The 22,665-nt window shown below is 39.9% G+C and overlaps 1 protein-coding gene across 1 annotated transcript; it reads right to left on the bottom strand.

Annotated features, from left to right (window-relative positions):
- Positions 1-2,755: 2,755 nt before the first annotated feature.
- oprd1b (opioid receptor, delta 1b) lies at positions 2,756-9,857 on the bottom strand. Its single transcript, XM_075465196.1, has 3 exons — positions 9,198-9,857; positions 7,417-7,772; positions 2,756-7,194 (listed from the first exon to the last, which is right to left on the bottom strand). The coding sequence occupies exons 1-3, from the start codon at positions 9,437-9,439 to the stop codon at positions 6,665-6,667; spliced, it is 1,128 nt and encodes a 375-aa protein (XP_075321311.1). The 5' UTR covers positions 9,440-9,857; the 3' UTR covers positions 2,756-6,664.
- Positions 9,858-22,665: the final 12,808 nt, after the last annotated feature.

Raw genomic sequence — 22,665 nt, 5'->3', positions numbered from 1 at the left:
CTGCGACCTGACAAATTCAGCATCATTTTTGCTCTGCTTTGAGTTCAGCATGGCAGCTTTTGAGCCTCAAATAACATCTCGTAACCCAAAATTCACGACAAAAAAAACACTTTTCAGTTTTTGTCATTTTTTTAAATGATTGCTGCAGAGAAGAGAATTGACGCTTTTCCTGTGGTTGCTTGTGTGAGAAAGCAGCCCACGCTTCTTTTTTATTACATACATAGGCTGAAATACACTCGACGGTATACTGACAGCTTTCATTTTGCAGGCGAAAATAGCTGTACAAAATTTGAGTTATTGCTGTCACCCCCCCCTGTTCAGACAAATAAGTTTGCTGCTGTTCAACACTGTATCGAAGCAACAAATGCCCCTGCTGTTACTGATGTGATGTCTGAAAGATGAAATGTACAATGCACTGTACTGTTACCCTGACGATATGTTGTTTGGCTTTGAGTCAGTTCAGCCTGGTGATTTGAGTCTACTCCCTCAGTTCATTTTTTTTCTTTTTTTACATTGCTGTCCCAATGAATAAAGACAATGTATCAAAATTTTTTAAATTTTTTTTTTCATGTATTAAACAATACTACCGTAGACCCCCCTCACAGTCTGCTACAGTTCACAAAGAGGTTGTAAAAAAGCTGTGTGTGTAGAATAAAAAGCACCTTGGGAGTTTTTGAGACAATCAGCACAAAAGCACAGGATTTGGTTTTGATTAGCTGTCAGTAGGGTATATGCATTTGATTCAAAATCAGCGCGTTACCTAGGTGAAAGACTTGCTTTTTCCACAAGGTTAAAGATAAGGTTCAGCCCTCGCCTCTAATAAATCTGTCATTTTCATCCACATGACTGCTGGCAGATAGCACCCATATTGACTCCTGTCTTGGTTTTTTTTGGCAGTGAAAATCTACTTCACAGCATTTTGTTCTTTGGGCATTTTGTCAACATTTCAGGCGAGGTCTGACAGTCTGATCTCTCCTTCGGCAAAGCATCTGTCACATAAAGCTGCAAGCCAGCACCAGAATCTCTGCATAATGATCATCCCTCTTGTGGTGCATATTCAGTTGTGGTTTATATGGCACCAACTCAGAAATGACAGGTTTGTGCACTGTTGTCCAAAATGAGGTGTTTTGTAGAAAGCCTAATTGACAATATGTCAGTGTGTCCACTGTGAGCTGAGACAAGGCCTTTGCTCTCTTATGCTCAGAGAGTTTCATGGCTGAAATATTGTGGTGTTGTCATGAATGCCTCAGAAAAAATCCCTCTGTTCTCATTTGCTTCTGTTACTTTAGGACAGTGAGTAGTCACTAATGAAGGTCAGAACACAAAAGCATTACAGTTTGTGTGTCCTCATGCACCAAATTCAAGCAAAACCTTCTTAAAAGCTCAAATGTCAAAGTTATCGCATAGTTGACTCAGAAATGTTAGATCAGAATTCTCTGTTGAATGGAACACATTGCTATTCAGTTATATAAAGAGGTCAACAAACCATCTTGCCAGGTCAGGAGCCAGCTTTGCCCCTTTTGTTTTTTTGGGGGGTTTTTTACAGTGAAAACACACCATGGACATCGTGATGCCTTCTGTGAGAAACACCCATGAGTGCATCATCAAAGACATCGAGATGATGAAATCATTCCCCAATTGTATGAAAGTGAGGACTCCATCCAGATCCAAAACAGCTGCCTTTCATTTAGATGAAAATTAAGATAGAAAACCACCAGAACAAACTTAAAGCTGGCATCGACAAGATCGAGCAGAGACTTCCAAAGATTCAGAGCAACAAGAGGGAGACCCAGCTCCCAGCTCCCAGACAACCCTGATAAGTTACTCACTTCAACAAAGTCTGCTTTTAAAAGGAGCCCGCCTCCGGATAAGCATTCACAGAGGGATAGCTTACGTCTGGCATTACTTTCACAAAGATTTCAAGCATAGTAAATAACTGGGTTTGATAGTTGATATTTTAGGATTAGACCAGCAGAATTTGAAGGCACGGCTGATCATCGGTAGGATAAATTGGGCAGCCGCAACTGTCTAATGCAAAAATTACAGTATATATTACCTTATCTTAAAAGTGACCTGGTGTAAAAATCTATACATGTAGTATTCTCTCGAACCACTGTGAAGATCAGGTTTTTAGTTGTTTTAGATTATGAAAATTTGCTTTCTTGTGGCTCTATTGTAAGCAGCTGTTAGAAATCCTCTGTCTCTTCAAACTGAGAGCGCTGTGATCTCAGATCTCCGGTTAGCAGACAGTTTTGATTGAATTTCAACTACCCAAATTATAAGGCACCGGTACTAAAACTTTTAGCAGCATTAAGACATACAGCCTCTGCCGGATAACTATGATTAAATGTGTCATGATTGAATCTTGATGTTTAGACTGAATATCTCTCCTTTCAATCAACTGAGTGAAATAACCCTAATCTAACAAGAGTCTGAGAAAATGATGAGCTAAACATCACCATCTAATCAAGGTCTTTATTCCCAGACACAACATCATTCATTGAGAGCAGAGATTCAGAGAGCGAGTACTTTAGTTTGAAGTGTGCAACAAAGTAAAGAATGACCATTTGCATATGTACTGTCTCAACTAAAATGAAAAAATAGAGCAGAATTAGTCATTTTTTAACAAATTCCCTGCGCGCCACTCTAGCATTCACAGTAAATGTGTGCTATTGGGATCCATGTGGTTGAGTGCATGTCATATTTCAAGAAGACAACACAGTGTTTAATTTGACTTTTTTTATTCTCCACAGTGAGTATACAAAAATCCATTGGTGATTTAAGTGATTTTCTGTATTTCAAATACTGACAACTCATTGCCATCTCGTGACTGAAAATCCCAATATTCCTGACTTATTTCTTCTTGTGCTGCCATTTATTCACTCATATTTACACATGCACATTATATTCACCCCATTGCTGTGAGCTTCCAGCCACAAGCGGACATTGGGCCTCGTCTATACCAACCTGAACCTAATCAATATCTCATCCTACCCACTAATTACACAAGGTACTCGCTCAGTTTCTAAGCGCATAAGCTAAGAGCATAAGCTATAAAGACAACACAAAACGTATACAGAATTAATCCCGACACTGTTCTCTAACATGATCTTAAAGTAACAGTACAAGACACAGACTAAGCTTTGCTTTATAAGAAAAAAGAAAAAAGGTATCCCATTTGTAGAAAATATTTACAATTTACATGTAAAACCATATTCAAACATCAAGCACTTTTTGCCTCAGCTAAACAGTTCACCTTTAAAAAGAAACAAATAACAACATAAACTGGATAAGGCATTAGGGTTCATCTCTCAACCCAATCTCATAATAGAATGAGTAGCAGCTATGTTGGTCCACATCACAAAATGTATCACTTTCACAAAAAGGGTTTCAAAACTGTTTGAAATTACTAGACTTTGTGACCTTAAATATCACTTCATGCCAACATCTGCCTTGTAAAACTGTCACAGATGTCATATTGCACAACAAAACCATGTTCAAAGATGCTTATGAGCAGGTAGGAGGGTGATGGGATGCCAGGGAACCAAATTCTAGCTCCATCCAACCCAATTTTGTCCAAGGACTTGTGACTTTTCACCTTCAACAACTCCTCCAACTGAAATGCTCATTTGTTCACACCCTTAAATACAGCTCATAACGGCATCCAGTAAAGTAACACCCCTACAAGTGGCAGAAGGGAAATACGACGCATATGGTCTTTTCCACCTCAGAGGAGACGTCGTTTTCAAGATAAAAACAAATGTTCCGTTAACAACACAACAGTTTATTCATGGTCTCATGGTCATCTGAGGTTGAATTGTCATTAGAAAGTAATTATCATTGACTGTATTTTTATGCCTGAGCCAGCTCCACACGGGCACCTTTCGAGGAGGAGGACAGCCTTGGGTAACAGTCGCTGTTGGTTAGGATTAGGCATAGAAAAAAGATGGCTAGGTTTAGTATTAAAAGATACGTGGTCACAGGTTGGCATCATCCTGCCATGCACAAAATAATAGGAAAAGTTCAACATTAACATCCCAAAATATCTTTGCCTTTTTTGTGGCTCTAATACGTTTTCGACGTGCGGACAAATGTACAGTGGCTTACAAAAGTATTCAACTCTCTTTGCGTTTTTCCTTTTCCTTTTTTTCCCTTTGCTATGTAGTTCCTAAATAAGATCTAGTGCTTCAGAAGTCACATATTTGGTTAAATCAGGTCCACCTGTGTGCAAGCTAAGTGTCTCACCATACGTGCAGCTGCTCTGAAAGGTCCAAGAGTCTCCACTTAGGCACCACTTAGCAAGCAACACTATGAAGTCCAAGGAGCTCTCCAAACAGCTCAGGGACAACAGCTCACCCTCCTACATGGTCGAGTTGTGGCGAAATCTCAAAAGTTTTGATAATCTCATGGAGCAACATTAAATCCGTCATCATAACATGGAAAGAATATATGACACCACACCAAACCTGTCTAGAGAGGGCCTTCCGCCAAAGCGGGCATTAACTAAGCAAGGTGGGCATTAATCAGAGAGGCAACAAAGAGGCCAAAGGTAACCCACAAGGAGCGATAAGACTGGTGTATCTGTCCCACCTCCACAGAGCTGGGGCTTTACGGAAAAGAGTGACCAGAAAAAAAGGGTTTGTTTTTCATCAACAGGAACTGGGAAACTGGTAAGAATCGAGACACTGATGGAAGGTGCTACATACAAAGAAAACATTTGAATATGCTTGCAAGGCATTGTATATGATTTCTTGTCAGATTGGGATGCATATTTTCACTCTGCTTAATATACTGTCAGTGATGCTGTTAGACATTTAAAAACACTTTTCTAGCAGCCGTGGCCTTTTAAATGACAAAAGATACTCCTCGGGGAGGACAGGAACATTTTCTTTTTTTTCTCCAACATTTTTAAATAAACATTTTTAGCATTAACATTTAACTTTACTAACTGGTTACAACTGCAGCTTAGTAGAACAGCAGCTTGATGACACAACAACAAAAAAAAATCATTCACAGTATCACAGAATACACCATTACAGAGCAATATTGTATGTACAATTGATACAGTATATACAGTGTTTGAGTATTCAGACAAAGGTTTCCTCACTGCCCAGAACCCTGAAAGTGTCCGGCGATCTTCAGAGGTTAAGTGTCCATTAGCTTTAAAATGTGTGGGAAGATTCCTGCTGCTTACTAATGCATTAGGTCCGAGTTATCTACCTTATGGTGATGTGAAAAAGAAGTGCCTCATTTCCAGCTCTTGACTCCACTGAATACTTTTTGCAAAAACAGAGCCGGCAGACTGCCAGAGGAAAGGAAATGTTGAATTGGCTCAGAACAGCTGAAAGGTCCTCTCGCCACACACTTGAAGACAGTACTTTAGTATTACTTGAGGTGTCCTTTTTTACAGGCCTCACAGGAAATATTTGACCTCTGAGCTTGATTACAGACATTAGTCTGTAATAGCAGCCCCCCTCACAATCCCAAGAACATGAAGCTGAATGCATCCAAAGAATGAAACTATAGTTCAAGCTTAACATTCACATGGATAGATTTTCATTATCTTCCCGAGGTTGATTGGCAATATTGATACCGCTCTATACAATACACTGAAGTCACACATTTTTACACTGTGCCGACTCTGAACTCAAGTTCTGCTTTTAAAGCTTTAACAATAGCTAAAAGGCTCCTGTGAAGCTGGTTGAGACTGATTCTAATTTATAGTTGTGTAAAAAAAGAAAGGAGTATATAATGAAGATTATCAATACTGTTAACAGTAGATTATTACTTTGTCTACAGACTCTACCTCACATTTCCTTGTAATTCACTGGCCAATAAAGAGACAAAATGAGTTAAAGATATTGTGATGGTATCATTATTCTAAATGCTTTTTGACTTAATATTTTAGTGAAAATCTAACATAGAAACTAATTTCCACATTATTTTTTTGTGTTCATGTGTTTCCAAACAAAAATAAGTCAATAACCATGAAGCCGCCGTTTGAAACTGCTGGACGTGGGAAAAGCTGTGGGCCTCTCAGTTTTGATTTGAAGGTCTCAGATGAAAAGTTTCAGAATTGAAACCCTTTATCAGTAAAAAGCTCCTGCAATTTCCAGGATTAGAAAGTAATTTTAGGAGCCAGTATACACTTAAATAAACCCATCACATGTGACATTTAGCTTCAAAACTGTTATCAGTGGCATCTTCCCTGCAGCTCTTCTGTGCCATCACTCATCACGTCACTCGTTCCTGTCACGAAGTGTTTTATGTGTCAGTCTAGCCTTCATCAAGTACAAGACATAATCAGTTGGACGGGGTCAGGTGACTGATTAGGCCAACCTTACATTTCCCACCGCTTAGCCATAAAAAAGACACCTTGGTGACAATGTGTGCTTTAGATCTGACAGTCTGATCATTAAGGGACCGTGTGCCTTTTGTGCACACCTCCAGATTGGTTTCATTTGTCTACATTTTCTTTTGCACAGGCACACACGGGCTTGTTATCCCGTCCTACTGAAATACAGTTCTTAAATAACTGTGTTTCACAAGTGGAAGTCAAAAGTCTGCATCCGTACACTCAGAGTTCTGTGGTGGACAACTGCGTGACACCGTCAGAATGGGCTTCATATTGTGCTGTTTCCCTCCCTGAATCATCCAAGCCTAGTCAGGCAGGGGCCCTCTGTGCTGCTGCAGACGCACAAACAGATGCAGGCTCCTTTGCACTGTTTCGTGCCCTGGAAAAGCTGCTCTGCTCCAAGCGGGAGCGATAGGGCAGGCAGAAATCCCTGAAGCACCTCTTGAAGTTTTCATCCAAAAAGGCATACAGCACGGGGTTCAGACTGCTGTTGGTGTAGCCCAGAGCAATGCACAGGTGCCAGCTCGCCATCACCAGGAGGTTCTTGTGGTCGATATTCACCATGGTCTTGACGATGATGAAGATGTGAATTGGGGTCCAGCAGAAGATGAAAGCTGCCACGACCACCAGGACCATACGGGTGATCCTCCGCAGGTTCCTGTCTTTCTCTTTGGAGCCAGACAGGAGACGGACGCTCTTCAGCCGCAGGATCATCAGACCGTAGCAGATAGTGATGACGAGGACGGGCACCACGAAGGCCAAGACAAACACACAGATTTTTGTCACTGTGTCCCAATACCATTCCGGCTTTGGAAATCTGAGTGTACATGCAGTGTTTCCTGTGGAGTTAAGACAATTGAAGGTTTAATAGGAGGCCATGTGCAGAAGCTAATTTAAGTTAATAACCCAGCTCAAATTCTCTTTCATGGTGTGATTATCTCCTGAAATCCACATTTACCACTGAAGTGCAAAAAAAAAAAAAAAAAACAGTGCAGAGAATAGCATTTATTACATTGATGGTGATTACAACCATTACTTCTGTAACAATTAAACCCACCCACCTTTATCTGTCACCGTGGTTACAGCCATGATCATCACTGGCACTCCAACAGCAGAGGAGAGGATCCAGATGCAAATGTTGATGAGCTTGGCTTTGGCAGGCGTGCGGAAGTCCAGGGCCTTCACAGGATGACATACAGCGATGTAGCGGTCCACGCTCATCATGGTGAGTGTAAAGATGCTGGTGAACATGTTGTAGTAGTCAATGGCGATGACCACTTTACACAACAGCTCCCCAAAGGGCCATGTCCTCATCAGATATTTGGCACTTTGAAAGGGGAGGGTGGTGGTGGCCAGAGTGTCGGCCAGAGCCAGATTAAAGATGTAAATGTTGGTGGCTGTTTTCATCTTCGTGTACCTGGTTAGTGGAAAGACAAATCATGTTTAATAGATACTAACTCAGAGTAAAGGAGTGTTAGATGCTGGAAATTGGATTTTTCTCAAGGTCTGCTTGCTCCTGTGTCACAGAGAGGAACGTGTCTGCGTTTCCATCACGATTTCTGATTGTTTCTCAAGGTTAGAACTCACTTTATAGTTTGATCTCATTATTTTCTGCACTCAAAATGATGATTCACCATTTCCCTTCAAACATATTGAACCTATTTGAATGAAATTGATTTTTTTAGCTGCATTATAGTTGTTATGACAGTACACTAAATGCTAAACAGCCTCAGTTCACAGTCAAAATGAGCCTATAAGACTCTGTTACATCCAATTTCTCAGTAATGAGTCAATTCCGAACATAAAGATCCTACAAAACTCCCTCTTGGTTTCAGATGTTTTTTTCTTTATTAGTGTGTTTCCCCCCGAATGCCAGCTGAACCGTTGTCTGATTGTTTAAAGACAATAGCTGGTCACATGTAACACGCAGTGGTTTTGAATGCTTTGGTGAAACAGACTATAAAATAAGGCTCAAAACAATTAAGGAAGGTAGTTGACATTATTTCATCCAATCCCACCCCCTCTCCCATTAAAGGGTTTATTGCATTGCACACTGTGCATGGATCTCACTCTGATTGGAACTGATTAGAAAGGCAGTGAGCGCAATACATCTCATTCTCCATTTGTTTCATCACAGTGATATTGAAGATCAATAAAATACTCTTGGATACTTCTCTGGCAGAAAATTTGTGGTGATGTTTCCATCAACCAGAGGCCCAGCCATCACATCACTGCTTACCTATAGGCTGCATTACTTCACCAATGAAAGAGGAAAATAATCAGAATCGGGATGATATGAAGTGGTAAGGCACAGTATCCGAGAAACCGCTTTTCAGCAGGGTTAAGCATTTTTTTCTCACGCATCACAACAAAGCTCCTATCAAGAGTAATTAGCACAGTGAAGTAATTTCAGTGTTAAACGTTGGATCACAGAGTCCTCCCTCTCCTCTTTTTCTTTTACGTGTAGGAGGTGTGTGTGTCTGTGTGTGTGTGTGTGTGTGTGGTTGTGGGAGAAGATGCGTGTCTGAAGATGGCTGTTAGACGTGCTGAAACTGCGGGCAATGACAAGAGACCATCACAAATTAAAAAATGAGTAACAGTACATTTTTTTATTTCAATCTTAAAACTATCAATCATTTCAGATTATTCAATAGTCCAAAAAGATAGTTACTAAAAGATTTTGAAATTAAATCTTTATACAAATGTATCATTTCCACCGTGGGTCTTCTGATAACCTATGTGGCTTTTCACTCATCAGTATGTGGCCACATATAAAAATCAAAGTTAGTAGCAGTTTTTTTTTTGTCAAATAAATGATGGGTCTTTAGTGTCTGAGTCTTACCTGAGGACTCCGTACATGACAAGCATGTTGCCCAGCAGTCCCACCACGCAGATGAGAGAGTAGAGAGCCGTGATGCAAACGGCTAGGATGAGACCTGACGTGTTTCTGGCTGAAACCCCGTTGGTTTCGTTGCTTTTTGAAGGCACGAGCAGAAGATCCTCTGCGAATGTAACATTGAACGGAGTTACGGAGACCGAGTATCGCTCGTTGAGGTCTTCTGGAGGAAAAGTGGGGAACTCCATCACCACAATCCAGGTGAGATTTTAGCGCAGAGAAGTTGGGGATTTCAGAGGCAGGAGCACAGGAGCGTTGGGGAACTAGACGCCAAATTGAACGTATGGAGCATCAGAGGACGTTGGAGCGCTTTCTCTCTCTGTGGGTAAGTGCGCGCGTCTGTGCGCGCTCCCTCCGGCAAAGCGCAACGGTGCGCATTGCGATGGGGAGACTATTTTCCTAGTTCTTGCCTAGCTTAAAACAGATATACATTTTCAGTGTGGGGAGGTCCAAACACCGTTCTCTACGTACATAACAGTCTTCTTTCTGACGAGTTAGACACCCAACATATAGATTTGGCATCTCACTTTTCCTCTTTGCTTGATAACGTGTATGAAACAGCCGTAGGATTGCTGACGCCGTCAGTCCTCTGTCTCTTACGAAGTGCTAAGAAGTTGAAGCAGAATTAACAAAAGTGTGTGAAAACAAAAGAGACGAGAGCTGTTGATGATCAAAAGTCCATCAGCTGTGAGCTCCAGTTGAGGTTGCCATGGTGATTTTAAGTGCAACATGCTTAATAACTATAACAATTTTAACCCTACCTTATCCACTGTTCAGATTTCTGTTGTCGACAAGGAGACCAATTAGAGCACGTTTAGCAAGTTGAAAACACTTCTCACATCTGAAAATAAACCTTAAGAAAACTTGTAATACAAAACATAATTACCTTCAAGTAGCCTGTTGGGGTTTCATGGTTAGATCTATCAGCTGAATTTTTACACTGTTGGTCTGTAGTGTCTCCCCATAACTACATTTGCAGCAGCATGTAATAATGCCTCATTACATCCATTTGCTTCCCCTCTCCCAAAAGAGCAGCCTCTGGTTCCACCTGCCACGCAGCAGCTCATCAGACAAATAACTTCTCCATACATCTCTCACTCTTGGAGATTCACAACCCAATTAGACATTTCTATATCGAGCCCTTCCTCTTACTGTGGCCCGTTTACAGCACCTACATGCTTCTCTTGGCCTGATGCTTGTGTTGGAGGAGCTTCATTAGGAGGCTGGCTGTTCTCACCAGGCTGTCAACCTGTTTAAATTACCTCACTGAACCAGGAGCTTTGCAATTACATGCCAGTGGTGCTGATTACATATTTAAGATGGCTTTCACAGCCTTTGTGGCATTAGTCAAGTGTGTGGATTTTGAATTGGTTCTTACATATTGTCATATAGTTGTTGCCTGGCTACATGTCTGTTATTATTATTCAAAGCGGTATGAGCAAACACACTGATGAAAGTATACAACCCATGTATAAAACTTTCATTTAAGATTTATGTACTTGTTACAGTATTAAATCAACAACATTTAGTGGAAAACACATACATTTATGTTTCAGGCGTTAATTCATCTGGATCATTCCTCCTCTCTTTATTACAAATTTATAAATAACTATCAGTTTCTACTTCTAGGATACGTGGTATAACCAGAGGAAACAACATAAATGGAGTCCTTGATTGAATGAATTATTGAATTCTCCTGAAAGCAGGTGTGCTTTTTCAGCACTGCAGTTAACATCAGAAACATCAGAAGCATGCGCCCATATGTGATGGTGTTTGTCTGCTGAGAGTGGTCTATGTGTGCCAGTGTGTAAGAGTTTTTCTCAGGTGACTCGGCTGACAGACTCTCCCACGGCTCTGTCTGTAGCGGCAGTCTTTATACAAACTGACCTTTACAAAACTGCCCGTCTATGCAGCCACCATCAACTCAACAGAAAGCAGCAGCAGTGAGAGAAATAGCAATGTGAACAAAAGCGCTCCAATATCTAATATGAATACAGATTATTTTTGTCTCTGACATGAGGGAGTTATCAAATTGAAATGATCTCCTTAATCTTATGGGGTTTTTTTTTATCAAGGAGAGATTTTTGTGGTATGTTTCTGTTTAGCTTTGTTGATGTTCACCTGGTTGAGTACATAGCTTCACTGGCTGCAAGGCAGTGCTGATTTGTCAGTTGCTCGGGCAGGTGGGCACAACACTTTGCATGTGAATAATCCAAATTAAGACAGTAAGCTTTTAGACTAATGGAATAAAAGCAATTTAGTGGGGAAGTTTAGTGAACAAGGAGAAAACACCTGCGGATGTTATTACGCTTATTGTGTAATTGAAAGGATGAAACCAGAATGGAGGAAAAATGTGGGACATGTTATATTTTGTTTTTTTACACCGTGGACAACAATTACATGCACAGGTGTGAGATAGAAAAATGCATATTTGTACCAAGTGCTTAAATCTTTAAATTGTTATGTCAAGCGGAGGTGTGTCAACACAAAGCAGCGACAGTGAGAAGAATGTGGCGAAGAAAAGCTCTGACTCATCCCTCTTCATTGTAATAACTGTAGAACATATGTAAGAAGACACAGTGTAGGATCCTCCAAAGAGTCAGATTGTTGCTCAGTAAAGTGAAATGTCTACCATCAGAACTAACCTGCTAATTTTAGTTTGCTGACAAAATTCGACAGGCACAATAGTGCAATAAACAATATTTTGAGCGGTAGTGAGCAACATTTTGAGATTTTGCGTGTGCTGCTTTAGCTGACTGCAGCTGACTCGGTGGTCAGATGCTGGGAACAACAGGGCTGAAGTTGTCAGGAGAGCCAGCTCACAAGAGCATTTCAAATCTTACATTTTAGAGAAATATCAAGTTTCAAGGACAATACCTCTTCTCCCGTAAGTGGGGTAATTTTTCCCAGTAATGTTTGATCCGAATGGTTTTCATCACTATTCCTTTTGGGAATGAAAACTATATAGAGTTTGGTGTGTAAAAAATGTGCTGCCAGGAGAGGAGATAAATCATATCCACCTTGTCAGAGATAATTATCGTTCTTAGGCTGAAGGTGTATCACATAAGGGCAAAGATGTGCAGGCACAGAGGTGTAGTTTCCACCCGATAAAGCCAGAGCAGAGAAACTGCTGTACCTGAATGGTCCTGACCATATAAGGAAGTGAAAATAGCCATGTCAGTCATTGATTTGTGAATCAGCCATTGTGAAACCTGGGGTTCAGTATTTGCCATTTTGGTCTATTTGGATCCAGAGGTGAACATATTTGGATAAGAGGGTGGAGCTGGAGAATAATACTTGAGACCTAATGAGATAAAAAAAAATGCACGTCTTTGAGGTGTAAAATAAGTAATTATTTTTCAAAGGACCATCGGCACACTGAATCGAGTTCGTATCACCATGATGACGAGCAAAACAAAGTTTTAGATTTAGTGTTTAGTGAGAAAAGTTGACACATGGGAGTCTACTGGAGCCAGAGAGGGTTGGTACCCAGCCCCGTCTACGTCTGTGTGTCATGGAGGCAAGAAGTCCATCTGTAATTAAAGTCTTCATAAGTTAATGCATTTCTAATGGATTTCAGAAATGTATTACTGACGCAGGATGCTTCACCAAACCAAAAAGAGCAGAATGCAGAAACTCAGTGTAGCGTATGATGATGACAACAGATCAGTGTGTGGATGCAAAACAATTTTCTCCAGCTAAAATCAGACAAAACTGAAATCATTGTCTGTGGCCCACAGAAACAAAGAGAAGGTGTTATCAGTCACCTTGAGACTCTCTCTCTAAAACCTAACTATCAAGTTAGAAATCTCAGGGTAATATTGGACTCAGATCTGAACTTTAACAGCCACATTAAATCTGTAACATCAGCAGCTTTTTACCACCTAAAAAACATTGCCAGAATCAAAGGAATAGTGTCTAAACCAGACTTAGAGAGACTGATCCATGCGTTTGTCTCCAGCAGGTTAGACTACTGTAACGGCCTGCTCACTGGGCTCTCTAAACGGGCTATAAGACAGCTGCAGTACATCCAGAACGCTGCTGCTCGAGTCCTGACTAGAACCAGGAAATACGACCATATTAGTCCAGTGCTCAGGTCTCTGCACTGGCTTCCTGTCGCTCAGAGAATAGACTTTAAAACAGCTCTGCTTGTGTACAAGTCTCTTCATGGTCAAGCGCCAAAGTACATGTCTGACATGTTGGAGCCATATGAACAAACTCGGGCTCTGACAACCTCAGGGAGGGGTCTCCTGCTGGTGCCCAGAGTCAGGACTAAACAAGGTGAGGCTGCGTTTCAGTTTTATGCTCCTAAAATCTGGAACAGTCTTCCAGAAGATGTGAGACAGGCCTCAACTCTGACAATGTTTAAATCCAGGCTGAAAACAGTTCTATTTAGCTGTGCATATGACACCTGAAAGTATTTTATCTACACTCTTCACATTTAAATGAATTAATTAATGATTATTTTTAATGTTTTTTTTAATTAATTTTTTATTTTTATTAGTATTTTATTTTTTTAATGATTGTAGGCCTATTACCTTCTTGTGATTTTATGTAGCTGTGAAGCACTTTGAATTGCCTTGTGTATGAATTGTGCTCTATAAATAAAATTGCCTTGCCTTGCCATGATGGAATGAGGCTGCGGCTGAAGGTGCCACGATGGAGCAGCGCAAGCCACGTTTGTTAATGTTGGCATGCCCACTTGTTATGCTGTATTTTTTTTAATACTTTATTGTGTTCATTCAGGTCTCAATCACTTCACAAACATTAATAATAATTCATTTGTGAACACATTTTCTCATTTTTTTTTCTCCCCTTATGTGCATTCCACCTTCCCCACCCGTGAAATAGACTAAATGAAATATGAGTCATAGTCATGATAAACAAATAAGTAAACAAAAAATAAATACTAATAATCATAGTAATAGTAAAATATGCATTAAATACATTGAAAAAAAAAACCCAAACATAAATATGTACCAATGCAATGCATGCACCTATGTATGCAATTTAACCTGTGCTTAGCAGTATTCCTCTTCATTTTAATGTACATGTACTCTTAAACCCTCCCGCCCTTCTAACCCCTCTTCCCCTCCCATCTCCAAACATACATCCATCCATCCACGCATACGCCCACATTCACACCCATATAAATGCATCAGCATATGTTCATCTATCCACACCTACACCCACATTCTCATCAGCATAAATGCATCCACATGCACTCACAATCCCCCATCCCTCCCCTTCTTTCTAACACCCCCCCCTCACATACACACACACACACTCACACACATGCATTCGCCCATCTATATACAAACACACTCATGTCTAAACCCCCATAAACAAAATAACAATTAATCTAAAAAACTGCAGAGGGTATACATAAATATGAATTGAGTATTAAGTATTAATTTCTCATGAGGGTGGTTTAAGATGGCTCCTCATTGTAAAGGGCCCATTTTTTGTCATATACATTTTCTTTATTATTAAGTCTATACATTATTCTTTCCATATTTCTAATTTCATCTATACTTTCCAGCCACTTATCTGTACTCGGTGGTTGTATTTTTTTCCAATTTCTTGTTATGTTTAAGTGCTGTTATTCTAAAGACCCAAAACAGGTAGAGGTGTTCCTTTTCCAATCCTTCTGGTATTATGCCCAAAATAGCATAATGTTGTTGTATTGACACTTCCTTACTTAATTTTTATCTGCATAAGATGTTGAACCGCTTGCCAATATTGTCGAGTTTATCACAAGAGTAAAATATATGTGTATAATCAGCGTAGTTTACACCACATTCCCTCCAGCAGCTGGTATTGGTTTGTGCGTATTTACCTATTATTGATGGTGTTAAGAAGTATCTAATATTTATCTTCCAGGCATACTCCTGCCAGTAGGGGGATCTTGTATAGGTGTTGGTATCTTTCAGACACCTTTTCCATTCCTCTTCACTAATAGTTTTGTTCAAATCCTGCTCCCACTTATCCTTAATGTGATCTAACTTTTCAGCCCCGTATTCCTGTAGAATGTTATATATTTGTCCAGTTGCACGTTGAGTGTTCTCGCTCTGGCATTTTCTGGCCATGAATTGTATCAGTAAATGTAAATCTTGAGAACTTTTTAGCTGAACTTTTTCATTAAGGTAATTCCTGAGCTGCAGATACCGATAGAATTGATTGTTTTGAAGCTGATATACTCTCGCTATATTTTCAAATGAATCTACTCCAGTGTCACTGAACATTTGGCAATGCATAATGAGGCCTTTATTCCCCCAGTTCTAAAAGGCATTATCCAGTTTATTTGGAGTAAAATATGGGTCATTCTGTATTTCTCTTAAACAAGTCAGATCTCCTTCGTTGATTTTTATACTCTTACATATTATTCTCCAAGTTTTAACAGTATTATTTACTACAGAGTTATTTGTTTTCATCTGCTTTGTGGTGAAAAGTTTGTTTAAGTTACCAACCAAGGATGTCTCTATTTTTTTCCATTTTGGGCACAGTCCTTTGTTCAACATAGTTACAGTTAATTTAACCTGTGCTGCATAGTGGTAGTTAATTAAATTTGGTAACGCAAGCCCCCCTTCCCTTCTCTTCTGTTGCAAAATTTTAAGTTTAACTCTTGGCTTCTTTTCATCCCATAAAAATCTTCTCAATAAGCTATCCCAGTATTTGAAACTTGTATGTGGTATATAAAGTGGTATATTTTGAAATAAAAATAAAAATCGTGGTAAAACATTCATTTTTATTGTACTAATCTTTTCCATTAACGTAAGAGGTAAATTTTTCCACCTATGTAGGTCTTGTTATGCTGTATAGTCTAATCTCATGTACAGATGTAGGTAGAGGCTATTGAACTCTGCAAACAGCATAACTTGAACACTGACAAACCCTGAATTAATCTCAGTCCGGCTCTATTGAAGTATGTCAAACTGTTGGCGTCCTTGACATTTGTGACATCGTACTTTGCTTTTATTCTCTCATATTCTCGTTTGCTTGCTATTGACACTGTGTGTGCTTTCATTGCTGCAAAAAACACACACTTTATGAATTCACCCACTTTTTACATCCCACGTCCTCCTTCTTTCTCACTGAATTGAACATTTCCAGGGCACCGTATTGTGGATAAGTTCACGTACCAAATATTTGGACATTCAGATATAGAGAATATTGCAGAATATAATGATTGTGGTGAGTATTAAACTTAATTTGTTAAGTGCTTTTCTGAACCATGTTCCCAAGGGCTTTATCAATCGAAAAAGCAATGAAAGAAATATAAATGACATAATAACAGTATATTATGTACTGTGGTAAATGGGATGTCTCCCTTTACAAAATTTTTGACTGGATCTGGCCCTTAAAACCACCAAATGTCCCTGCAGTAAATTCTAGCCTCCACATCTGCCTAATCTCACATACATATATACACACATAGCTCTTACACCAAAAGCCCAGACTACATATCAGGTCTTAGTAAATCTAAGTGGGACAGCTCGCCCACCCAGATGTCTGGAAATGATGAGGAAAGCAGTTGACCTGTTATAACTTTTGTTGCAACAGTTTTTTAGAACACTGACCACCACCTGCTTCTGCTGTATGAGATATGATGACCTACAGCACAGTGTTACTGTGGAGAACCATCTACTCCACCAAGGAGTAGAGCAAAAAATAAAAATAAAAAAACCCATAACAAATGAGTGTGGGGTCAGTGGCAATGCGTAGATGATGTCAGTTTTTCTTGGTAAACAATTTCTAAAACAGGTGGGAATGTGTTGTAAAAGGGAGTGAAATGGGGCCAACATTGGGCAGCAAAAACAAAATGCTGCTGTTGATGTGTTTATGTTTTCTCCTCTCCCCAAAAGGAAAATTACTCATGATTAGTCAGTACAGACGGCATGATTGCCTGCATCACTCATCAGCCCAATGGAAACCTTGGGAAACATTATGTTACCCCCCATCTCCCGAACCATCTCACTCACAGCACGAGATACAGACTGCAGACAGCTTAAAGTAAGCTTGTTGTTGTCTTTTTGCATAGAGACGCACTTAGCACGATGCATATTTGACTTGGTAATGATCACAAAAGACAAGTGAAAGCAGACTCCTGTCAGCAGCTGATGGTTTATATATATATATATATATGTGTGTTACAACAGATATGTAATAGATTGGATTATCAGCATCTATAAACAGCCATTTTCTTAATGGTACATGCATTATGAGCTGATTGTTTTATGTCAACTGTCAGATTTTAATATTTTGATTTATTTCAGCTTCTAAAAGGTCTAAAAATGAAGGAACGCATATCGTATTATAGCTTGGCTTTTCATTTCCCAAATGTTCAAGTTAATGATGGTCTAACCTGGTTCCATCGTATTATGTGAAGTGGGCACAAAACTGAAATCATCATATCACTGCAAAATGTACATTTCCTTTAGCACAACAAGCATGAATTTCAAAGAAATGTATTTCTGTCTGACGTTTCTTTTTTTTCCCTTTGTCCCGACCTAATTTTGGGTTGTTGCTATGACGATATACGCGGTGCAGAAGAGCAAAGAACTGTGCCGTAAGTCAACTTTGTCTAAAGGTCAAAACGAGTTTTAAAATAGATTCTTCAAAGTTGTGAATCAGTCTTGAATTGTGTAAATTGATTTTTTTTTTCCCACACACCCTTGCTGTCCATATTGGTTTTATACCTATGATGATACCTACATTCAGGACCTGCAAACATGCTTTTAAATGATTGAAAGGGAAAATGAAGCAGAGGGTTATAAAATTACACTGCCATAAATAAATCATCCTGACAACGTTGTGCTGTTTGTAGTCCTCTCGTTTTGTTTACTCCTGCCAGCTTGAAAAAAAGGTGGTGAAAGTGTGTATGTTTATGCATTATTGATTTGTTGAGAAGTAACAGATGCTCGTCTGTGGTATTATGCAGCTGTAGGTCACAACAGGAAGGTGGTGAGGCCTCAAATCCATCTTATCCCCAAGGTGTTTGCTGTGCTCCCTTTTAGCAGAAGCACAGACGTAAAAAAAAAAAAAATAGACTCATGGAATGATAGTTGCAATAAATAAAGGTCACGGCTGAGAGTGTTTCAAATTTTGAAATCAAGTTGCTATTTAGAATTATTCGAAGGAAATGAAGGTGACAAGGGTTATGATCTTTTGCATTTTCATTTGTGTTGTATTGAGACACTGGCCAAGGTGTTTGTATTTCTTCAGCTGTTTAAAGAGTTATTTTTTCTTTAAAAACTGTTGAAAAATTCTGCAGCTCGGGTACATCGGCACAAAGAAAGTTGGAGCAAAGATCACTTACCTGATGCAGAAGTTTTCTCTAATTTGCTCTGAACTCACTGTTGGGTTCAGCGTACTCTCTCAGAGGAGCTATGGAGCAGAGATCAAAGCAGATGGTGCTGTTAAAAATTTTAGCCCAATACACAACAAATTGCCCGTCTACAACAAGTTACACCTGACGTGGCTGTTCCTGAGAGATGTGTGTAATGCAAACTTGTGTCATATAATTGTTGCTAATGGCTGCACAAGTAGATTCATCAAACACAGTCTGCAGCAAAACATGAGATTGGCACAAAACTGGCCAATTGTATGTGGACACAAATGTCTCAGTTTCACATGCTGCCAGACATGAAGATTACAGCCTAGAGGAATACAGTTTGAATGCGTGCTGTTAAATTGTCATGAAAGGAGTCTTTATGACGGTTAACAGGTGACAAAGTCTGCAGTAGAAGTAAGAAGGGTTTGACGCCCAACTACGGGTATTTGTCCACATGATCCATCTTTGAAAGGCTACTCATTCATTGTCCACATAAAAAAATGCGATGCATTTTGATTAACTGGCTGTCACAAATGCCTCACCTCAACCTTACTTTCAACAGCTGAGCTCTCACTGAAAGCGAACCTGGGTCATCCTGAGGAGGCATACAACTACCAACCCCGGACAAAAATGTGCCCTTGTAAAATGTCCCTCTTTGCTCAATGCAGGGACTCATCACCAAAACCCAAAAATATTGTTGTGTGAAAAAGTGCCAAACATAACCAAAACAGCTTAACAATGCTGCTGTAAACACAAGATATTTATAACATTGTTAATAAAAGTGTTGTACAATTCTCATTATTTTCACTATCTGTTGTTTCTGTGGTGTTGCGCCATCCTTGAGGTTTAGATTAATGTTGGATAGTTTCCAACACAGCTGGAAAATTATTGGTGATCGATACAAACCTGTTATGAGAGCATTACACTGATGTTTCATTTCAAACATCTTGTGGAACAAATCTGAAATCATATTTCTGAGTTTAGAATTGAATCAGGACTAATAATCTCTTCAAAGAACATTTATAGTACAAGCAGCAGTGATTGCAGAGTCTCTGATGCTTACCAAATCCATTTGTTTTTTTGTTTGTTTTTACATCGTTGGGCTAATATATCACTCCTTGTGTAAACTGTGAATTCTTCACAGAAGATCTCCTTTTGCATGATAGCTGTGACTGACAGTTATTCACTCTCAGCTGCTGCCAGATGAAAATCTCATAGGATGTTATTTTCTTCTTTTTGTGTGTTTTTTTTTCTTCTTCACAGCAGTATCCTGCAATAACAGCCATCAGTTCCGTTTGTTGTCTTAGTTTCAGCTGACAATTAGTTATGCTGCAGTGCTTTGTACGAGTCTAGGACTTGATTAGCTCTCTGATTTGTGTCTGGCAGGGCCAGCCAGCGCCGACACCATGACACAGAGGCAGCACACACTAATTAAAAGAAGTGTCTGAGTGTAACATGCATATTTATTTTCATGAACACAGATTTTGTAGGCTCCTGCCTTCGGAGGAAAGGTGTAGCTAAAGCTAATATGTATTACTCATTATATGTGTTGGAAGAGCGATGATGTCATTAATGATGTCTGAATGGAGTCAACAAAGGAAGGCAGAAAGGAGGCAGAGAAGGCCTTCAGGGGTCCGTTTCACGTAGCAGGTTCAACCAACTCTGAGTCTATTCCTGATCTCTGAGTTGATCTACTCTGAGATAGAAAACCCTGAGTTTTCGGTTCCAGAAACGCTGATTTGAGTGAGGTTAATCAACTCTGAGTAAGTTCACCTTGAGTTTAGCGCGTGCACCACAACTTTAAAAAGCCAGCATCAACGGAGCCCCGATTCGACGAGTCACCTTGGCAACGGGGGAAGAGGAGGGGCTACGTTTTTCACCAACCTCGAATTGGAAATCTTAATGCGCTCATACGGCGAGTTTCAATACGTTTTTAGAAATAAGTGCAACACCGCTGCAGCAACAAAAGTGTAAGTTTAAATGTAGTCCTTTGCAATCACAATAATATTACAGGGAAACTGCTTGAATGGTAGCCCATTCATTTATTTCATTTAGGTGCAATCCCGCAGGGGAGAAGCGCTCTTGGCAGCAGTTTAAGATGAAATGTAAAAATATTGTTCAAACAGGTGAGACCTCGGCATGGAGGTACCTCATTTTGATCATGTTTTACACTGTAAAATAAATATTAAGTGGCTATTTGACTGTGCAGTTATTTTATTTCCAACATAATGCTGTTTTCACACACATAAACTATGTCTTCTCATCTATATCATCCATCCATCCATTATCTATACACCGCTGAATCCGTCAGTCGGGTCGCGGGGGGGCTGGAGCCTATCCCAGCGGTCAATGGGCAAGAGGCGGGGTACACCCTGGACAGGCCGCCAGTCCATCACAGGGCCACATAGAGACAAACGAGACAAACAACCATACACACTCACAGTCACTCAGAAGGACAATTTAGAGTCATCATCTATATCATGTTCTGTTAAATAATTAAGCCTATTTAAACTAACACAGATTTCTACTGAGCCAACAGAAAGAAGGCAGATGCCCGTAAAACGGGTGGTGGCCACCACCTCTAACGGGAGGGCAGTGGCTGAGGGAATCCCCGAGGAAGTCCACCCCCAAGACACGAGTGCCTTTATAAAATATAATAGGCCTATATATGTCTTTTTTAAGCCTATTCATACAAATATTTATTTGTCTTTTATGTCTTTTTTTTCTTTTGTCCCAACACATTCTGATGGTGCCGCTCAAAAAGATAATTGTCTGTCAATGCAAAAATCTATGCGCGGTCTGATAACCATCTCCGACGAATATTTATTTCTCTGCGCAATAATGCTGCACCTTCATCCACGGGATCATTGTCAAAAGGACATGTTCGTGAAAAAAGTTGCCTCCTACTGTATCTAATGGACTTATAGAAGTAGAAGAACTCGCTCTGCTAAATGAATGAATGAGGAAATCAAATGGCGTGTGTGGCTGAAAGAGGGCGGAGACAGAAAGAAACTCAAGGTTTCTTGAATAAAACCTGGTCCCGACCAGGTTAGGTTCAGAGAGTCTGTTACTCCGGTAACTGACCGTGAGGTTAAGTTACCTCTCTTTGTGAAACAGGCTAGAGTTACCCCTCTTTCTCGGGGTTGAGTTACCTCCCTTTGTGAAACGGAAAACTCAGGGTTTCCCTCATTTCAGGGTTAACCTACTCAGAGTTTTCACTAAACCTGCTTCGTGAAACGGACCTCAGAACTATATGACTGATGTTTACTCCTTTAAAGAACCGTCTCTCTGAATCAGTTTGTCACCACTTCAATCCTCTGGGAGTTATGTGGGAAGGAAAGACTTCTGTCCTTGACCCCAACAGAAGCAATTCAAATGTGTTCCACTTGTTTGAATGTTGCAGAGGGGAAAAAAAAGAAAGAGTGAGGCTGTAACTGAATGAAACCTGTAAAATGTAAATGTGTGAAAAGTGAGTCTCGGTCCATACAAACACTGGTAAAAAAAAAAAGAAAAAGGAGTTTTTTTTCCCTCCTCCACCATCGCCCATTCACATAAAACTTCCACCCACAGCACAAGTTCCACTGTGACAGTTGTATGTGCTACATACTTGCTTTATTGTTTTTTTCATCATACCACTCGTTTTGAATACTGTACTCAAATGTGCTCGTCTGCTACATTGCTCATAGTGCAAATCTTCTGACTTCACTGGCAGTTTTTCTTCCCCTCAATGTGTGGATGAAGCAGCTCAATTCAACATTCCACATTTTCTGGGTTTGCCTAATGACCAGTCACCATCATTAAACCACTGGCCACTGTCACTTTGCTATTCCATACGATGAGGTCTGCCAAACTACTCTGCATGAAAAACAGAATGTTCAAGTGATTTCCTTATCCCTTTGTCTGTTTTTTGTTTATTTTTGACAGCATGTTGGTCCTGAACACACAGCCCTCTGATTCCATAACACAGTGACTGTCCTTATTAATGTTACTGTCACTGCAACACCTCTTTGAGGGTCACCAGATATCTGCACTAGTTCATAGTGAAGGTACAAGCTGGGTGTCAGGCAGGTGTGAAATGCA

This window comes from Odontesthes bonariensis, chromosome 5 (assembly GCF_027942865.1).
Source record: "Odontesthes bonariensis isolate fOdoBon6 chromosome 5, fOdoBon6.hap1, whole genome shotgun sequence".
Taxonomy (NCBI): Eukaryota; Metazoa; Chordata; class Actinopteri; order Atheriniformes; family Atherinopsidae; genus Odontesthes; species Odontesthes bonariensis.
The sequence above is the reverse complement of the archived record's forward strand: the minus strand, read 5'-3'. Positions and strand labels throughout refer to the sequence as shown.